At 41.1% G+C, this 19742-nt stretch overlaps 1 protein-coding gene across 2 annotated transcripts in view; it reads left to right on the forward strand.

Moving 5' to 3' along the window:
* igsf3 (immunoglobulin superfamily, member 3) overlaps positions 1-19742 on the forward strand; it is a 79417-nt gene that overhangs the window by 36896 nt on the left and 22779 nt on the right. For both annotated transcript variants that reach the window (XM_082508684.1, XM_082508685.1), the window contains exons 4-5: positions 11041-11460; positions 14451-14837. In XM_082508684.1, the coding sequence (XP_082364810.1) occupies positions 11041-11460; positions 14451-14837 (807 nt within the window). The remainder of the gene's footprint in view (positions 1-11040; positions 11461-14450; positions 14838-19742) is intronic.

Genomic DNA, 19742 nt, shown 5'->3' on the forward strand with positions numbered 1-19742 from the left:
CAAAGCCCTTGTTCGTTCAGTTTTTCCCTTAAATTTGCCAACACACCTTTTGCTACTGGATGGTTTTCTAAGCTGTTGCCACCACATGACCTGAAAACCAAAAACAAACCATGCTAGTAACAGAACAGGAAATATATTTCCAGAAAACTATTAAATTAATATTTTACATGGAACAAAAACTAGTAAAACAATGTTCTTTAAAAAATTCATGGAACAAAAAAGTATAGCACAGAAACATAATAGTTTCCTTGGACAAGATGTTGTAGGCCTGTGTTGTATAACATATGAATATGCAAAAACAGAAAACAGAATGGGTGGAAGGAGCTTGCTCCATATCTAAGATTCAATTAGGTACAGCTCTCATCTGATCAGAAGCTTATGTTGTATTATGGATGTGCCCCCTGCTGTGGACCCAGATCCCAAAATGACAGGCTTTGACTCCTGTCTTCTTCTTCTTTCTTTTTTCCACATGCTCCCCCTCCTCTTGGATAAAAAGGGCTCTTGTGTGTCTCTTTTTCCCTTCCAGTCCTGATCCGTTCTCTGCCCTTGCTTCCTTGTTTTGTTCTGTATCGTGTCCTTACTATCAGTGCAGGCTCTTGGGGACTATATGTAGGCCTGAGTTCACCAGAGTTTGCTAGTTGTGCAGTGTTTCATGAACTTCCTTGATTATTTTTTCTAGACTCCCGAGAGAGTGCACTCGATGTGTTTTTGTTTGTTTGTTTGTTTGTTTGTTTGTTTTAAATTTTGTTTTGTTTTTGGTGCACTTGAATGGTGCATTGATACTACTTAAATATAGGCTACAAACACAATAATTTATTTATCCTGTTTTTTGTTTGCTTATTTTTTTACTTCTTGCTGTGAAATAACAAAGCATTGATGCTGATCCATGTGGTTGGCTGTATCAAGCAAAAGAGCATTGTCCCTTTGTTTGTCTTTGCTTTTTTGCTCGATTTTCTTCTTTGTCTTCATCTTGCTGTCTTTCTTTTTCCTCCCACTTTACTCTCTTATCTACTCTCTCCCATTTTCTTAGTTGAACCTCTTCATCCCTCATTCTGACTCATCGACAGCTCCACAGAAAATAACAAAGGAGTGGAGGATGTGAATGGGCAGGATGTTGGGTAATAGGAATACGAAAGACAGGTGTAGGCACAGCTTCTGTATTTAAATCTCTTTTTCCAACTTCCTGGCCCGGTATGCCTGCAACACAAGCAGGCATACTGGGTCAGCAAGTGACGTCTGTTCAGCAAGGAGGTTGGACTTGCATGAAGTGGAGCGGCGGCTCGCCCACTTGCTTTGTTTTCCTCTCAGCAGTACTCTTAGTTTCAGAGAGTAATTAACAATAATTACCCTACTGGCTTTGCCAAATGGCCATTTGCTTTGCAGCAACACATGCACGCACACACATCCACTCACACACTCACTCTCTCTCTTAAAGCTTTTACCCACTGATAAGTGGTAACCATTTCAGCTGTGTCTAAATATCTCTAGTGCTACGTCTTGCAGTACACTTGTGATTGACATACAATATAGTGCCAAAGGTATGTATGATCACACTTTGTTTGCTTTTGGGGTTTGTTTGTTTCATTTATTTATTTATTTATTTATTTATTTATTTATTTATTTATTTATATATTTTGGTGTGTGTTTATATAATTAGTTTCAGCTTAGCTGTAGTCATGCTAGGGAAAATGATGATTTGTGTCCACAGCACAACCAAAATGATTGCGACTGTGTGCAATCACCTTACAATCTCCCTACTTTTGAAAAGGTTAATTCAAAGGTGACGAGCAGATATCAGACCACGTGTAGTCAGTTGCCGTCTTCAAACCGTCTTTGGGGCAATAAGATGGCAACAGAAGAGCAATAAGACGGAGTCGGTCTACAACCAGTTTTCAAATGAATGGGGTCAAGTTGGTAATTGCATGCAATCTGTTTGTGATAATGTACTGTGATGAATTGCAAATCTGTTGCCGTCTGTTGCTAGTTACATCAGATTTATAGTGGAGTCTGTGGGAACTCACACCGGCGGACTGCACAAAATCCACACATAGGGCACAACTCCGAGATTGGGCCAGTTTTGCACTAACAAAAGAATAAACTGTTGGCTTGGCAGCATGCTGCAGCTACTGCGATAGGCTGATAAAAAGGAACAGCCACACTCTTGAGTTAGAAGGTCAACCCTAATCTCACCATCATTTAAAGCAGGAACGTGTGGTCCATGATGCTGTAAAACATGTTTTGTTTGTTTACAAAATAAACAAAAAAATAATGTGCTGTGCTGCAGGAAAGCATAAAAAAATCAAACTGTTTTCTTAGAAATCTACTTTAGTGTTATACTTATTAATTCTTTAAACTGACAACACATTGTGTGTTGCATTTAGATGTTATTTCAAATTAAACACAGATGGTAAAGGCAAAATTGGTCAAATATCAGTAAGATAGGAGATTTGATTCCGGCATGTTGAAATATTTGTATTGCTGCATTTGACTCAGTGTCTGAAAAGGAAAGTGTGATGCTGGGAACATTGTGCCGAGACTAATCTAATCGCACTAACACAATCCAGCTAATAAATGCATTTTGACAGACACATGTTATGTAAAAGCGCCTATCGAAGGAAGTAAAAGACAGACAGCGCGCGAGAGAGAGTGAGATGTTTTCACTGTGTGCTGATCTCTGTGTAGAAATATGACTAAGAGCCTAAAACACTGGAACCCGCTTGACTAACTTTAAAGAAGAAAACAGGATGTATTCTTGTTTCTGTCTTGCATTGGGATTCTCTTCCTTTCTCTCGTCAATGCTCTGTGGAGTTCAGCTCAGTTCTGATATGTTTCAATAAAACACCAATATTCCTGTGGAGCAGAACGTGCAGTTCAGCTCTAAATGCTCAGAGGTGAGCACTGAGTAAAGAATGACGGGGCACAACTCACAGCTTTGAGCTATCCAACTGTGCCAGTTACGCACTCTTTCTGATAATATCTCCCCCTCTCATTCCAAGTAAATACACACTTTTAGCAGCAACTATCACACACGCATTGGCCGCAAAATAAGACATGCTGTTTGGTGTTACATTTAGTTCAATTTACAGTAAATTGCCTGCCACAAACCTTAATAACTGACATTTGGGTGTTTCGTTATTGGATTGAGCAGACCAGTTGCGCTCATTGGCACAGACTGACTCGACTGATTGCAACATGTTGGCAGTGTGTCTGCATTCATAAATTAGATGGCAATTATCTGTTTTAGGCTGATTGTAGTCAGTCAGTCGGACTGAGACAGGTTGCCGCGCAGCGGGTGACCTGGGCAATAACCTTGTAACCAAAACCCTCAACCTCTGGGTGACCAGCTGGTCTTCTCAACTATTTGCAATCAGTAATGACAACAGTGAGTCAGGCCTTATTACTAGCCAGTAATTCAATCCTGAACGGAAACTGTTCATTAGAACCACAGTTTGATCTTCCAGCTACACTTAAGGCATTGGGATTATGAGCACAACACTGATGATGATGATGTGGGTGGGACAAGTACTACCGCTTCACTTTCCCACCCAGATTTTATCATGCAAACATGTTTCTGTAACGTTTATGACTCTGTACAATGCCTCAAAGAAAAGCTGAAGATGTCGCACACTGGCACCCATGATTTAAAAATGATATCTTTGTGCGTGTTTGCAGGAGTTATTTTATTTGCTGAATAGAAAGCAGGCCTGCTTTTGTGAGGACTGAAGATTTTTCTGTATCCTCCAGCATGGAGTGCTGAATGGTTGGATCTTTGCAATCCACAACAACTCTAATATATAGGGAAAAAGAACAACAACAACAAATGCACAACACTGCTGTTTGATTTGCCGTTGGTGCTTTCTTTCGGTGAGATATCTTTTCTGGTCCTGTTACTTCCAAACCCATCCTAAAATGTAAAGATCAGGCTTAATAAATTATCATCTATTTTTCCATGTGTCATCTTTGTGAAATCCTTTTCCCCATGGTGGTGTGTCCCCATGTCACCCCCCACTTCTATCTCTATGTGACTGGACTTAAAAGGCTAGCTTGGGGGATGACAACCGTCACTCACATCAGAGAGCTGAAAGAGTAGGAAAAGATCTGGAATGGAGGGAGATGAAAGTAAAAATTGCAGATGAGGTAAAGCAGGAAGAGCGTAGTTTTAAAGATTTATCGAGGATTGACAGCTTCGCTGCCAGTCAAAAAAGAAAAAGGATAAGAAATGCAAACCATCCACACATGAAAACCTTCATCTCAAAATGTAAGATTACCTGATTCACTGGTGAAAAATGCATTTTTTGGAAATCCAGTCTCCGTCAATGTTTTGCAGAGGGTGGGGGGTATCTGAAATCCTTCACAAACCACTGAAATGTTTATTCATCCTATGATAATAAAGGCTGATTTGCAGGGAACACATGCAGAGTGTTTTGCAGCTGAGAAATGACTGAATGTGATTTTTGATGTTTTGATGTTAATAATGAATTGAAATGAGTCACTCTCATCAATGTCAGCCTTGTATCTCTGGTAGTTTTACCGGGGTTAAAAGAGAAATTCTTAAAGTTTATGAATATCTGAAAAGATATTTTCTTATTTATAATATTTATAAACATTTAAATTTCAAATTTTAGTATGTGAGTGTTACATGTGTTTGTATCAGAGGTGGGACCAAGTCATTGTTTTGCAAGTCTCAAGTAAGTCTCAAGTCTTTATCCTCAAGTCTCAAGTCAAGTCTCAAGTAATGTCAGGCAAGTCAGAGTCGAGTCTCAAGTCACTGGTGTAAAAGTCCGAGTCAAGTCACAAGTCTGAAACTTTGAATTTCAAGTCCTTTCGAGTCTTTAAAAAAAAAAAAGAAAAAATAATGTTGCAGTTATGCTAAATGTAAATATTAGACCATGTAATTTTAAAATCTGTGTTTTTCTCAACACATGACAAAATAGTGAACTTAGAAAATATACACAAATTGTGAAATTGCACCTCTTTAAAATGCAGCTCAATTAAACCTAGCTCCAAGAATAATTTTCACCGACAGTTCTGAGATAAGCTGCATGTTAAAATCGCATGACAAAAATATCATACACATTAAAAAAAACTGTATCACCAACGTAGCCTGGACAACATTTGCTAGTTAGATGAAGTCAGCTATCTCATCTTAGCATATTTATATGCATATTTATAATCATACGGTTCTTGGAGTGAGTGCATACACTCATGAAGTTTAGTAACTTCAGGTCACTGCAACAAGCCCAGGTACAGTTTACCGACGGATGGGTGCAGGACCTTGAAATGCACCGTGTAGAAAGTAAAGACCATCGTACGTATCATAAGTTTACCAGTCTCACAAATTGTCGTCATAAATACACATTCCTTAACCGTTTATTAATAGGACCTTTGCGCTCAACGGTAATTAATTAGTAGTGGAAATAATTTCTGGTACCCATCACAGAAATGTAGCAGTGACAATAATATTGTATGTTGTAATCGCACTGGACAATTAGTGATACAAAACAACTGTTTTATCCTGTGAATAAAAGTATATGTTTTTGTCAATGTACCATAATAACAGAAGCGAAACGCAATATTGTGTCAGGACAATTCACTATTTATGCACAATAAATAAAGGAGCATAGCGCGACAATTTCTGTTCAGCGCCAGACTTGCTTGTAACCTATATCACTAATTATGTTAAGAAAAATGACGCATTAACTACTAAAAAACACTGACCTTCGTGTAAATGCTTGGAGCAGACTAACCTGTGAGCTGGAGGGTTCTGGGACGTTATATTTGATCTTTGAATGGCTGCGATCCAGGCCATCCGTCGCGTCTTTGTTACTTCGGAAACATGGCTTGAACAATTTCTCTTCAACGACGTAATCCGATAACAACCGATCTCTTTACCCGTCAGCTTCTCGTGGCTGTCATGCGACCGGCTATTGCAGTTAATAATACAACAGCTTCTTGACATTTTTGTGTTTCTTTTTATCGCTGTATAACTGATTTCAATTGAAAGCCTGCGTGCGCTAGTACCGCTTGCCACGAGTTCCCAGAATCCTTTGCGGTTCTACCCGTGAATGACGTCACATTTTCAATCTCTATATAATATGCATGTTAAATTTTATATTTGGGGTAAAATATCAAGTCTTTTCAAGTAAACCGGTTCAAGTCCAATTCAAGTCCCAAGTCATTGGTGTAAAAGTCCAAGTCAAGTCACAAGTCTTAGAACATTTTTTCAAGTCAAGTCTAAAGTCATAAAATTAATGACTCGAGTCTGACTCGAGTCCAAGTCATGTGACTCGAGTCCACACCTCTGGTTTGTATTAATCCTATTTGAAACACAGCAGCTCATGAGTCACATTTCTATATCAAGCCACTCCTGAACTAGAGATAACATCAGAAGCATCTTATCCAGGCTAAGGAGAAATAGAACTGGACTGTTGCTCAGTGGTCAAAGTCCTCTTAGATGAAAGTAAATTTAGCATTTCTTTTACAAATCTAGGTCCCAAAGTCTGGTGAAAGCAGGGAGAGGCACAGTATACCGTCTGTTTGAAGTTCAGTGTGAAGTCTCTCCACAATCTGTAATGATTTGAGGTCACCTGCAGATGTTGGTCCAAAGTCGATGCACCATCTACCTGGAAATTTTAGAGCACATCATACTTCCATCTCCTGACAAACTTCATGGAGATGGCAATTTCCTTTTTCCAGCAGGACCTAGCACTTCCCCACAGTGCCAGAACTGCTACCAAATCTTTTGCTGACCATGTTATTACTTTTACTATTACTGTGCTTGATTGGGGTAGCCCACTTGCCTGACCCCATGTGAATCTATGGAGCGCTGCCAACACCTAACACTGCAGAAGAGTTGAAGGCTGCAAAGCAGCCTGGGAAACCTCAACGGTGCCACTCTCCTTTGATGCCAAAATTGGTGGATGTGGTTCAGGAGGTAGAACAGGTTCCACTAATCGGTAGGTTAGTAGGCTGGCTGCTCCAGTCTGCATGCTAAAGTATCCTTGGGCGAGATGCTGAACCCCGAGTTGCTCCCAATACATTGGGTTTGAATGTGTGTGTCAATGTTAGATAGAAATCTAGAAAACACTTAGACACAGAAAAAGTGCTTGCATGAATGTTGTGTAAAGTACATTGAGTTTAAAAGTGCTATATAAGAACCAGTCCATTTACCAAGCAATTTATGGTAGAAAATCCCCGATCAAGTACTGGAGTATATAAATGATAGGGGTGGACAACATAATCAAAATTATACCACAGCAGTTCAGGGAAACTTGTAATAGTGATATTTGTAGAGATACAGGGGGGGAAAGCTTGTTTTATTGGTGATTGCAGTTTACCGGCATAGGCTTGTGTAAGTGCAAAGAAAATTATGTGCATTTTACTGCCATTGACAACACACTGCCTATTTCGAAGTGTGAAACTATTGCCACAAGGTGCCGGTAGCAGGTCGCTGTACAATATTGTCACATAATAAATTTGAAATTAAAAAGTGTTTTCTAACGTGGCTTTTTGTGCAATGCAACCACATCTGCAATTTCCATCCATCCATAACTATCGAGTGCTCCAGAAATACTCGTCATTTGTTTAATTTCAGGGTCGCACATCACCTGCTGCTAGTATCTTTTGCTTGGGTGCCTTCATAGCCTAGTTGTATTCGGCAGTGTATTTTTGCTTTCAGTTTGCTGTTTCCACATTCAGGAACAGTTTTCCTGTTTGTATGAAAGTTTGTTCAAAGTTTTGTGCTTTGCTGGAGGTTGTTGAAGTTCATTCTCAGACATGGCTGGATTTTTGTTGGTGCTGTGCACGCAAGGGAACATTGATATTGTTGATATCATGAAGAAAACGCGTTCTTTTTTTTTCCTTTATCACACAAAACATCATGCTGGTATTATCATGGACAATGTGACATGGTAATTTTTGTTATTATTAAGTCTTTTCTTTCTTTTTTAAGGAAACATTTGAATAATTTCTGGTGATATAGTAGTGTGTATTTGTATGTATATGTATATTAATGTGTATTTTATTTCATTTTTTAAGAAATACTGTTATTTATCCCAAAAGCTGAGACTGTACTATTTTATTGTTGGCAAAACATTTTAAAAAATCAATAAAATAAAGACAATATCACAAAACTAAACTAGACACCCTTAAATGAACTGCAGTGCCTGTGTTCATTGTGATGAAAATACTTTGCCTGGTCCAAAAGTGTGGGTATTGATGTTATAACAGCTCAGACAACAACTGAGGCCTTTAACTTCTGAAGTGAAAAGAAGTCAATATTTTTCTTCAATAAAACGAGTTATTTGCCCAAGCGCTGGGCTTCGGCTACCACAAATTCTGCTTCTGAGCTGTGTGATCTTCAAGAAAAAAACACAGAATGTCCTTAGATTCATTTCTAAAGGCTCTTGTAATGTTTGCAGTTAAGGACCGAACAGGTAAAATAAGTCCTCAGAAGTATGTGTGCATGCACGTTTTTCTATTTATTTTTTTTTGTTTTGTTTTTTGCATGTATGCCAGAGAATGCCATCTCACGCTGTTCCTAATCCTTTGCAGATTGAGGTCAGTGGTACTATTGGATGATCCCGGTGTACAACTTCAGCCCGACTGCTGGAAAGGCTGAGATTGGCTGGTGTTATCTGATTTGTTCTGTCCTCCCGACATATCTGGTGTAGGGCTCCGATTGGCTCAGATGCCTTGAGATGAGGTCAAAAATATTAAATATGCCCACAATAAACGGGCCATCCGACAGGAGGAAGCAGCTAACTGCTTTCACCGTCCATTAGTGTGTCTACAGAAAGAATGCAAGTCGATTTCAGGATTGTGTTGGTGGGTGCGGTTGTTATAGTAACTAATGACTGTTCTCACAGGCCCTCAGCACCATGTGGGAGAGTTGCTATGGCAATGCCAGGTTGTAGCGTAGGTGTGTTGTGTGTGAGGTTGCTGTTCACTCATTGTTGACAGGAGTGTCAGAGTGAGAGGACTTTGCTACAACCAGTGTTTGAAGTGCAGAACTTTTGTGTATTGAAAACACCACAGAGCAAAGAAGAGATACAGGAGTAACTTGCACTGGATTATGAAACTGATGTCCAAATTAACTAACCAACTCCAAAATGTATAATCAGCTACTAATTTATATTTTAATTTCATCTTTGAGAATCCATCATTCAAACAACACAAATTTTAGAAGAGTCCCATAAGATCACACCAGAGTGATTCTGCGGAAGTTCATAACTGATAATATTTAACAATTATTTCCCAGCAGTTACCATCATTACCACTAATTGCTCTGTTTCTGAAACTGTTACAAATAAAGTATTTGAATATAAACACTAATCCAGGCTCAGTAAGATTCCCATGTCAGTTATTGTATTATTGCAAGAAACAAACAAATACATCAGCAGGATAGCTTTATTCCTGCCCAAGGCTCCCATTTGCATCCCTTGCTGCTAGGTGGTTTTTCGAGCACTCAATATGACCTCTAGTGAACTTCCAAATTACCTTGAATCAGACCTTGTCTGTGTTTTTGTAAGACACAAAAATGCAGAAACTGTTTATTCTCGTCTGGACATTTTATACATCTTTACTTAATCCATTTTCAGGAGGCAGTGTCTTATCAGATTGTGGCCCACCTGATTACTTTCCGTATTTTTGTGCCATTACTATCTCATTGTTTTCTTTTTCTTTGAGTGCTTTGTTAAACTCTGGATAACCATATATTGAGTCTCTCTCAAAATCCTCTTTGGTTCTATGCACTTTTGTCCCTCTGATATCTCTTTCTTTTTTAAAAGCAAATGACAGACATCACCACAGTGGCCTCTACTTGCATACATTCAAAATAATGCAAGAGTAAAGCTTTTCTTTCCCACGCATCTACACTTAGACGCAGCAAGTTACTGCGCAGAGGCAGACTCAAACATGCTGAATTGTAATCTTCACAGTGACATTCCCTTAGGAGCGTGAATAGCCAAACACAATGCACTTCAATTTTCTGGCTTTTAAGAAGTGGTCACAGTCCCTGCATGGCAAAGCGCAGAATCCTCTGTGTGAATTATTTACCCAATTAAATTTTGTCCAGTAACCTTTATTTCTAGCATGATCCGCCCCCACCCCCTATGACTGACCTTATTGCCTTTTGGTGTTTTTGCTCGTCTGTAATGGATTTAGTTTTGGAAGCTCAGATCTAATGCTGTCTCTATTTCAGTCTTCCTGACACACATACATAAAGTTTTGCTCTGGTACCTATCTAAAAATACCTCTTTAGCTATTTCAGGTTCCCTTTTAAAGGCTATACATGTTTATTTCTGTCAGTGTGTAGAGTCACTCCATCTTCCTTTCTGAAATTATCACATTTTGATGTATCTTCTGCTTCCTTGCACCCCCCCCTCTCTCTGATCTCTTCTGTTCTCAACCATCTGGCTTGGATCCCATCCTTTTTATTCTCAGTTGTATTGTAGATAGAAGGGGTTGGGCTGAATTTATTACAGTAAATTTCGGTCTTGCTGTTTTGTATATTTACTATGCGTGATCCAAATGTTCCAAAAGTTTAGTGAGACACTGTAAGATTACATTTTATTATGTTTTCTGTAGCCAGCCATATGGGATATAATCGGTCTGAAAGAAGTGCCAGAGGGGTCTCTGGAGGATTCTGTCTGTGTGAGATGGAGAAAATACCATCACCACACAGTAACATGTGAAAGTCATATATGGAAGAGGAAATGGAGGGCAGTCACCTCAGGGGAAAAAAGCAAGGCTGCATTTACACCTTTTCTCACAGTGCATAAAATTAATAGCTAACAGTGGAATGGACTTTATCACATGTATAATAGCTGAAAACCCCCCAAAATGCTTTTTTGGGTGTATTTGGTTTTCCTTTTTAATCAGCTTTCTATTCTTTAAGGTCTTTTTTTTTTCACAGAGGTAAAGGGTTCATATATTATTTAAGGAAGCAGATGATGCTATTCTAAAACTGAGTAATTACAGAATAATTACCATTATACACGCTAAGTAATAATTGCCCCTGTTCTTCTATTTGTTTTTCAGTTATTGCTGACTCTTTGACAGTAACAGCTCCGGCCCAGACTTTGTCCAAAGTGGAAGGCGACACGCTACAGCTTACCTGCGAGGTGTCTCGGACCACAGTGCAGCACACTCACTTGTCAGTAGGCTGGTACTTAAGGTCCCCAGAGGACCCAACCGCCCCACCTCAGGAGTTAGTCACATTGTCAAGAGACTTCGTTTTGCGCTCTGGGGGGCCGTATCGGCAGAGAATGGCAGCGGGGGACCTCAGGCTGGATAAAACTGGCGCTACAGCCTACAGGCTGACCATTCACAAGCTGCAGCCAGTCGACCAGGGGCTGCTCTACTGCCAGGCTGCTGAGTGGATTCAGGACCCAGATGGAAGCTGGTTTGCTATGACCCGCAAGCAGAGCGACAAGACTCAGCTCCGTATTCAGCCCACTGGTGAGTGAATTGTAAATGGACTGCTTTAAAAAAAAAAAAATTACCTTTGCATACACAGTGCAACTATCATTCAGCTCTCTCACTGAACCATTTATCAGTGGATAAAGCTGCCGTCCAACAAGACCGTTATACTTCTTCTCCATTAGCTTCTACTCGGCTCAACTCTACTCTGTTTCAGTCATTTTCCATTACAAGTGAGTACCACCGCAACGTTGGTGGGCTCGACACAGGTCGTTTGGAACCCCAGCCAAGTGGATATTAAAAAAGGTACCTGTTACCAGGTACTATCATCCAATGGAACACCCTAAAACAGAGGTGAGCCTGGCAGAGTTGGTACTAGTGGAACAGAGGCTTTAGAAACACCGACATGAGGAACTGGGGTTTGAACCACTAACCTTGTGAACCCTAATTCCCTTTCTCTCTGCGCCTCAGAGATAGGCCAAAGGGATCGTATTCTGTGGGAAAGAAAAGGAGGGGTGGTGGGCAGGGTATAGATATTGGTTAGTGTCAGTCCCCTCTGTCCTCTTGAGTGGCACACACTCATGCATGTGGGCCGGGTTTCACTGATTGCTGATCAGTATCTCCGGCTAAGCTCATTAGCTTTCTAAAAAGGGCTTAACTAAACCTCCGCAGATTCCCTACTTTTGTATTTGTGTCTGTTTGATGGGCAACATTACAAGCACATCCAAGAAAAATGTAACCAGCTCCAAATAGCGTGGGTGTTTGACACAGGAGACCTATGGCTTCCACATAAGCAGCTTCCCCAGCAACATGTGGCCCATGGTTCAGAAGGCAGAATGTGTTTTTCAGCCACTTCCTGCCAACAGTTTGTCCGGTGTTGATTGGGCTAGAATGCATTGCTATGAGAGAGACAGCTTTCTTTTAATGCTTCTGCCAAATGTAAAGGAAGAGACCTATGGAAAGCGGAAAGCATTATGGGAGTTTCCATCTTAGGGAGGTACTGCGGGGGTAGCAATAACAAGGTTTGCGTGATGTGCAAGTGTGTGGAAACAAAGAATGTGTTGAGTGGGCTCATATGATAATTATTTAATAGGCAGCCAACCTCTAGACCAAAAAGATGAGAAAAAAAGGCAGCTTAATATCTCATTACATGTCCTTATAGCTTCTCACCCGACTCGAGCCCATCACATTCATTGTCCTGCGTTCCACATACATAAAGTATCCCTTTGTATGCTTCCAAGAAAGGGCCAAAGAGATGGGTGATAAACTGCTTTGACATTAGCTCAGTTACCAAGAAAGCACGCAGTGGCGAATGTCTCATGCCAGTAAATCACTTCAAAGAGGAGTCATTTTGCTTTTCTCCATTAAGCATCAGATCCGCTCTGGACCAATGCGACTTGATGGTGCCCCAGATAGTCGTGCGTGGATGAGAAGGAGAGTGAGAACTCCGATGTAAAGCAGGTTTGTCAGATGAGCTCCTGCTACTTTAGTGAGGAGACAAAGGGCACAAAGAGCTCATCTCTAAACATCCTTTGTTACTCTCTGTCTTCCCTATAATATATAATGGATGCAGGGTTGTTGCGTGACAAAGAGAATAAAGCAGTTGCGTTGTGCGAGCTATGAATGTAACTGCTCAAACTTCAGTGTAATGCGTAAATTCATTTTGGTTTTCTTTCCACGTGCTTATTGCATGACGAAGGAGCCACTTGCACGCCTTAAGGCTGAACTGGTGTATGTGACGTTCCACCTGTCCAAGTGCATATTTGACAGAGAGCCAGGGAAATTTAGAAAGGAGAGGGAGCAGCTTCTCCATTAGACTCCTATTATAAAAGATGGAGTGGATCTCAAGACAGCCCCATCACTAGCTAATCACCCACTGCCGGCATCAGAGAGATGAGCAACAGACAGAATCTTAATGTACCTTTCACTCCCCCCCCCCTTTTTTTTCCCACCATACCTATCTTTTTTGGTCTTTCCACTCATCTCCTCCCTTGTTCCCTTCTTTCACATACCCTCTTATTTTTCTGCAAACATTGCTCATCACTGCAGGTTTTTTTCCTTCCTCCTCTCCTCCTCACTTTGGCTGCTTGTGCTTAGCATTTACTTCTTTTTTTTTTTCTTTTTTTTTAAATTACACCCCAACATGAATATGTGTTGGCTCTTTAAGATGATCTTCTACCAGATCTATACTGTATTAAATTAAAAAAAATAATCCCAGTAATGAATGCTTAGAGTTTCCTAATATGTATTTAATAATATATTTGGAATTTGTTGCCAGCAACACATGGCAGAAGGCAGATTTATACACATTTATGTTTTGTATGTGTCAACAATATTCTCTTACCTCTCATCATAATTATCTCTGCGTAACTAGCTCCATACTAGGGGCAGGCTTTGACCTTTTCCACACGATTCACTTTAAAGTCTTTGTAATTACTGCTTGGGGCTACCAACTCACTGAGATGTTTTGCAGCTGTCTCCGATACGTACAGAACTCAGGATCTGAACATTAATATAACAAACAGACACAAATGCAATTGCACATGCAGAGACAACAAGCATGATTTGGCCAGGTAGGGGGCCCTACCAGTGTTTATTCTGCTCTGTGGTTTTAGATCATGCAGGAAAGCAAAAGCGTGCCTGACTGTTTCAAACAGCTAACGAGAATTTTAATTAGAAGTGGGTTTTTTTTCCAAATTGCAGAGGTGAAAACTAGAGAGGAGAGAGCAGGCCTGTCTGTTATGCCACTATCCCACCGAGTGACCTCAACCATCTCTAATTTATATTCTTTTTCTCTGCACGAGCTGATGCCATGTTATTGCCCCATGGCTTTCCTGAATACATCAAACCCCACCTCTACCACCCACTGCTCAGTCTTCTTAACCCCTTTCTCTTGGGTAATGCATGTTCAGCTTACCAAGAAAATGAAGCAGCACTGTGCGCTTCGGTTTCGAGCAGCTTTAATTGAAATCTCCGTGCATTTATTAGCCTTTAACCTTGTTGTTTTCATTTGTTTTCCTTTCTTTCAGACCGGGATTTCAGCATCCAGGTGAGCACGGAGCGACGGTCCTTCACGGCCGGTGAGCCGCTGGAGCTTCGCTGCACCATTGAGGCGCAGAATGTCCCCGAGCGTTTCTTCTCTGTGTCGTGGGTCTTCAGCAGCTCACCGGTGGCCGTGGTGGGCCCCAGTGCCGTGCCTAATCTGGGCCCCGATTATGTCGCCCGGGAGGCCGCCGGTCAAATGACTGTGCGCAAAGAGAGCGTCAACGTGCACCTGCTCAAGCTGCAGCACTTGCGCCCTGAAGATGCCGGCAAGTATATCTGCCGCGTAACAGAGCGGGAGAAGACGCCCACGGGTGACTTCATCGACCGCAGCAAGAGATCCCGCAATGTCCAGATCACAGTCCAGGCACTGAGTGAGTAATAATCTGTTCACTGAAGCCAGTTGTGTGGCCGTCCTGTCCTTAGTTGTCAAGTTCACTAAGAATGATGACATTTTGATAATGGCTGTTTTATCTTCACTTAGTCCACATGTAATATCGTGCTGTGATCCTCTGCTGCGTTTCTCTGCCACCCCACCCCCGTGTCCTGTCCTTCTAAGGGTGGCTATAACGGATAGCTGCAGAGGTTCTATTGTTAGCTGTGAGTAAGAGGGAATGGGATAATGCTACTCTTATTCCTGATTTATTTTCTGTTTGAGTGGATTGCTAAGGATTGGTAATGCAGCATTATGGTCCTTCCCATTTCCTTGGCTTAGTGGGGGAGATGGGGAGGGTGGGTAACACTATAGTAGGATAATGGAGAGCAGAAGAGTCCTGAGTGAAGGAGGCTGAGCTAACAGCCATGAAATGAAAGTGTGGAGAAAGAAAAGAAGCAGAGAATGGCATCTAGCTCTCCAGGGTGGCTCCCTAGGCTAAATTAATGTGTTCTGCTGGGGCAAACCTCCTCAGCTGGGTTAAGCAGGGCTAGCCAATGGGGTGATGTCAGCCTTGCAGCTGATTGATACAAATATACAGTTAAACCTTTAAAACCTTGTTCCCAAATCACTTCTGGTGTTTTTTCTTCTACACACTCATAGCATCTGTGTCTGATGCTGCCTTCCCTTGTCTCTCTGTGCTACCATGCCTCTGAGGACTAGAACAGTGCATGGAGCCAGCCAACTGATACCAGCATAATAAAACATAATGGCCACAAAGTAGTATCTCTGCTCAAGCAGCCGATGCTACCTTATTCTGACCGTTCTGCAGCCCCTGTTAAATCACCCCAAAACAATGGCCCAGAGCCTGCAGCAGTCTCTTGGGAATATCTCTGTATGGAAGGTTTGTTTTTCCAACAAAAGGCCCTAATGCCATATAAAGGATGTTTATAGGGTTTACACAAGATAATGGGCATGGTTATTGGTGGAGAACTTTCATGAAACACAGCAGTAGTGTTCGGGGAGCGTGTGTGTCGTATGCAGACTTTCCTTATGCCTCCTTTCTCTTACATTCAGGCACAGACACAAAGTTTGAAGATGTGCTTCATCACTTTAATTTGTGGAATTGGGGGGGGAAGCTGTTAATGGGTTGCGACAGGGGTTTATAGTTGATGATTTAGCGGCAGGCAGAGGTTACAGCGAAGGAAAAACAGGGGTAAACACTCATGACAAATGAATGTTGATGGATGGAGTTTACCTTTGCACTGAGAGAGGGAGGGAGAGCTCACTTGCCAGACTGAATCTCTATCATAAAGATGGAAGGGACAGGTGATAAGGTAGGGAAAGAGAGTTGGGGCTCTTTGGGATTGGAGAGAAAAATGCATTCTGTTCAGCACAAAGGAGAAGGAGCCGGTGGGTAAAAATTGAAAAAATTAAATAACAGGGAAAGGAACGTTGACTAGACCAAGAGATTTTTAAGGGTAGGCAGGCAGATATATCTACATGTTACAGTCTATTCTTAGCTGTGTAAGAAAACTATGAGCTGTTCAAATGAAAGACAAAAGTAAAGGATGAAGCATTTTCCCTTTTTTAATGTGAATCTGATAGAAATAAGAATTGAATTCATTTCATATTCACAGAGGACTCATGCTTATTAGGAGAGCCGGTGAGCTGAGAGGGAGGCAGCAGAGCTTGGCCTAAGGGAAGGAAAAAAAAATGTGAGAATTCTTAAGCCGCACCCCCCACGAGACAGCAGCACTAGCTCCGCAGAGGGGAGGAGAGCTTATGGGTCAACCAGAGCTCCGTGATGTTTGATGGATGCTGAAGTGATAGGAGTCTAGATAAAGCAGAAAAACAGAGCAGAAGAGTCAGTAAAGACTTTTATCCTTCTCCTCTGAAGTGCCACTGAGCCCTGTGATCTGAACCTTCTTTCCTGTGCGTATTAAGGACTTGGTGAACAAGCTTCACAAGGTTCAGGAAGAGAATCTCAACCCACACACACACACAAAACTTATCAGTGTGTCTACTGTGGCTGTCACTCTGATGTGCCTGGGGCCAGTTACAAAACTGCACTATCTTACCCTGACACATGCTTCCATACACACTCATAAGCATGCAAACAGACGCACACAGCACTTTTACAGTGTTGCACTCCAGGGAAAAGCTCAGCAATTTGATTTATTGCCCATGGCCACCTCTGCTCTCTGAATTGTTTGACACAGACAGAGTTATTCTAGCTATCTCTTGGATTCAGTTTGAGAAGGAGTTACGCTTTTGGATGAGTTCCTGTGTCCTAAAATCCGTATCAAATATAGTATCTAGATCCGATCACTTTTCCTTTTTTTTTTCTCTTGTTTTCTTTTTGGGGGGCTTTTTGTGTATTTCATCTTTAATTGATATCGTGGACATTTTGCCCTAATCGACACTTACACGTCATTATTTTCCATCATCTAGTTTTCTATGAGCACGGTGACTGTGCTGGTGCAGTCATAGCATTGATCTGTGTTTTATAAGCAGCCAATATTTTATCAGGATTGGGAACTAAACATAAATTATACAGTAATTTTCATACAAGGAAAAATATAGCAGACAGAAACCACAGGCTACGTTCCCACTAAAAACAATGACCAGCCCCAGTCTGTTTTTTTCAGTATGGAACTGGTTCCAGGTTTGGACCCAGCGCTGCACTAGTGGAAAAAAGATGAAAATGTTTTGAAAAACCTCTACTTTACACAAGTGTAGAGATTGCAGTAAAATTCTGGCATGGGAGTAAAATCTATGGAGAGAAATATGCCTAAAAATGCATATGCTATGATCCACAAGTGTAACGATTTACAAATGTGTACAGTAATTTATGAAGACTCACAAATGTGTGGTTCAATCCTTGCACAAATGTGAAGTAAAACTATTTAATTTTATTTACATTTATTTATTTATATTAATTTTTCCAGAATGAAGACTGATCATTTACACACAATTTTTTAAGTTTGGTTTCACAGCTCTGATCATTTTCTCTTTCAAAAAGCTTTCTGTGCATTTAAAAGTCTAAAAATAAAAATAAAAATATTGGGGAAATCCGTTTTTTAAATCTACAAATATAAGTCTTGGTTTTGGTATCAGTCTTAAAAATCTTATCAGTTGGTATGTAAGTAAGTAAGGTTTACTATATAGCACTTTTCAAGAACAAAACTCACAAAGTGCTTTACAAAACAGAAGTATGTATACACCAAGTTGGTTTGATTGCACTGGAATGGCTGGCGCATTAGCGTGTCAATTGAAACTAGTGCCAGCTACCCCTCACACGTCTTGATTTGATATACTTGTTAGCCTCATGATCAACCAGTCTTTTCCAGTCGAAATTAAAAACAAAACAAAACAAAACAAAAAAAAGATCAAAAGGGCCCGGCGGCTTTCAAGAGAAGTGGGAGGCAGAGTAACTGATCGCTAACATGAAAGGGTAAACCTCTTTGTCTTGTGTGCGGAGCCGATGTGACCATAATTGAAGAATATAGCACAAGATGACACTATGAAACAAAACGCCAGGACAAACAGCAGAATCTTCAGAAGGCAGAAGAGATGAAAAGAAGTTTGGTGTCATGGCAGACTGTGTTCACAGAAGCAACATTTCAAAGAGAGGCTGTTGTTAAAGCCGGTTTTATTGTGGCAGAAGCAATGGCCAAATCAGCCTGGTGACAAAGTGAGGAGGAATTTTTAAAGTGGTGCATATTTAAAGTGTGCAATCCCAGACAAAAAGTAAGCATTTTAAGTACTCGGAATACTGTTACCGATTGTCTTTGTGAGGTTGCCACCAATCTGCAAAAACAGCTGATGGAAAAAGGAGAAGACTTCGCTGCAAATTCCCTTCCTGTGACATGGTTGATACTGCCCAGCTCTCGATCTTCACGCGTCGAGCTGACTCCAGGGGAACTGTTGGGAATTAAATCAATGCAATGGCACAACTAAGGGAAAAGACATATTTGAAGAAGTAATCGAAGTGCGTAACTTAAATGAAGCTGCTTTGGGGGAGCGCCAAAGGAATGACAACAGATGGACCGCCTGCGATATGTGGTGAAAAGAGTGGCTTAGTGGACAGCTGTGTGGGAGAAGACGCACTGGTGAAGTCACAGTTTATAACTGCCTTATACACCAGTAAGTGTTGTGTGGTAAAACCCTGAAAGTGGAACGTGGAATTAGCCCGGTAACACCAACATTTATCATTACATGAACCAACGGTTTAAGAGATGATGTCTGGACATGAAGGCATGCCCTATCACACAGAAGCGTCATGGTTAAATGAAGGGAAAGGGCTGGAAAGATGTTTCAAGTTGAGTTTATGGAAAGCAAAGGGAAAGATGCCAAAGAGCTCGTGGATGAAAAATGGCTCTGTGAGTTTGAATTTTGGTGCGAAATACCAGTTCACTGTGGTAGGGGCAGCTTCAGGGGTAGGGCCATGTGATGATGAAACATGCAAGAGCTTTTAAAGCCAATCTGGCCCTGTGGGAAACACAGATGTTAGAAGGAAACCCGAGTCACTTGCTGTCAATCGATGATGGAGCAGATCTGTAGCGCTGCATTGCCCGTTGCACTTTTTGTTGAAAAACTGAGCAAACACAACTGCGCTCTCAGAGCGAGTTTTCTGACTTTGAAGCCCAGAAAATCAAGTTTGAACTTCTCAGCAATCCATTTGCAGTTGACTGTGAAAGAGCACCTATAAGCACACACACACACACACTTACACAAGCTGCTCCAATGCTCTGCATGTTTGGCAGCACTTAACTGCATTTGGCAACTTTCCTCTGTGATAAAGACGAACACCAAACAGGAGTCTCGTTACTTGTGCACACGTTCAATCCATCCTGAAAATATTCACAGCACAGAACCTGAACCAAACACTAAACTTGCAGTT

The sequence above is a fragment of the Aulonocara stuartgranti genome (genome assembly GCF_965226115.1).
Source record: "Aulonocara stuartgranti genome assembly, chromosome: 16".
Lineage (NCBI taxonomy): Eukaryota > Metazoa > Chordata > Actinopteri > Cichliformes > Cichlidae > Aulonocara > Aulonocara stuartgranti.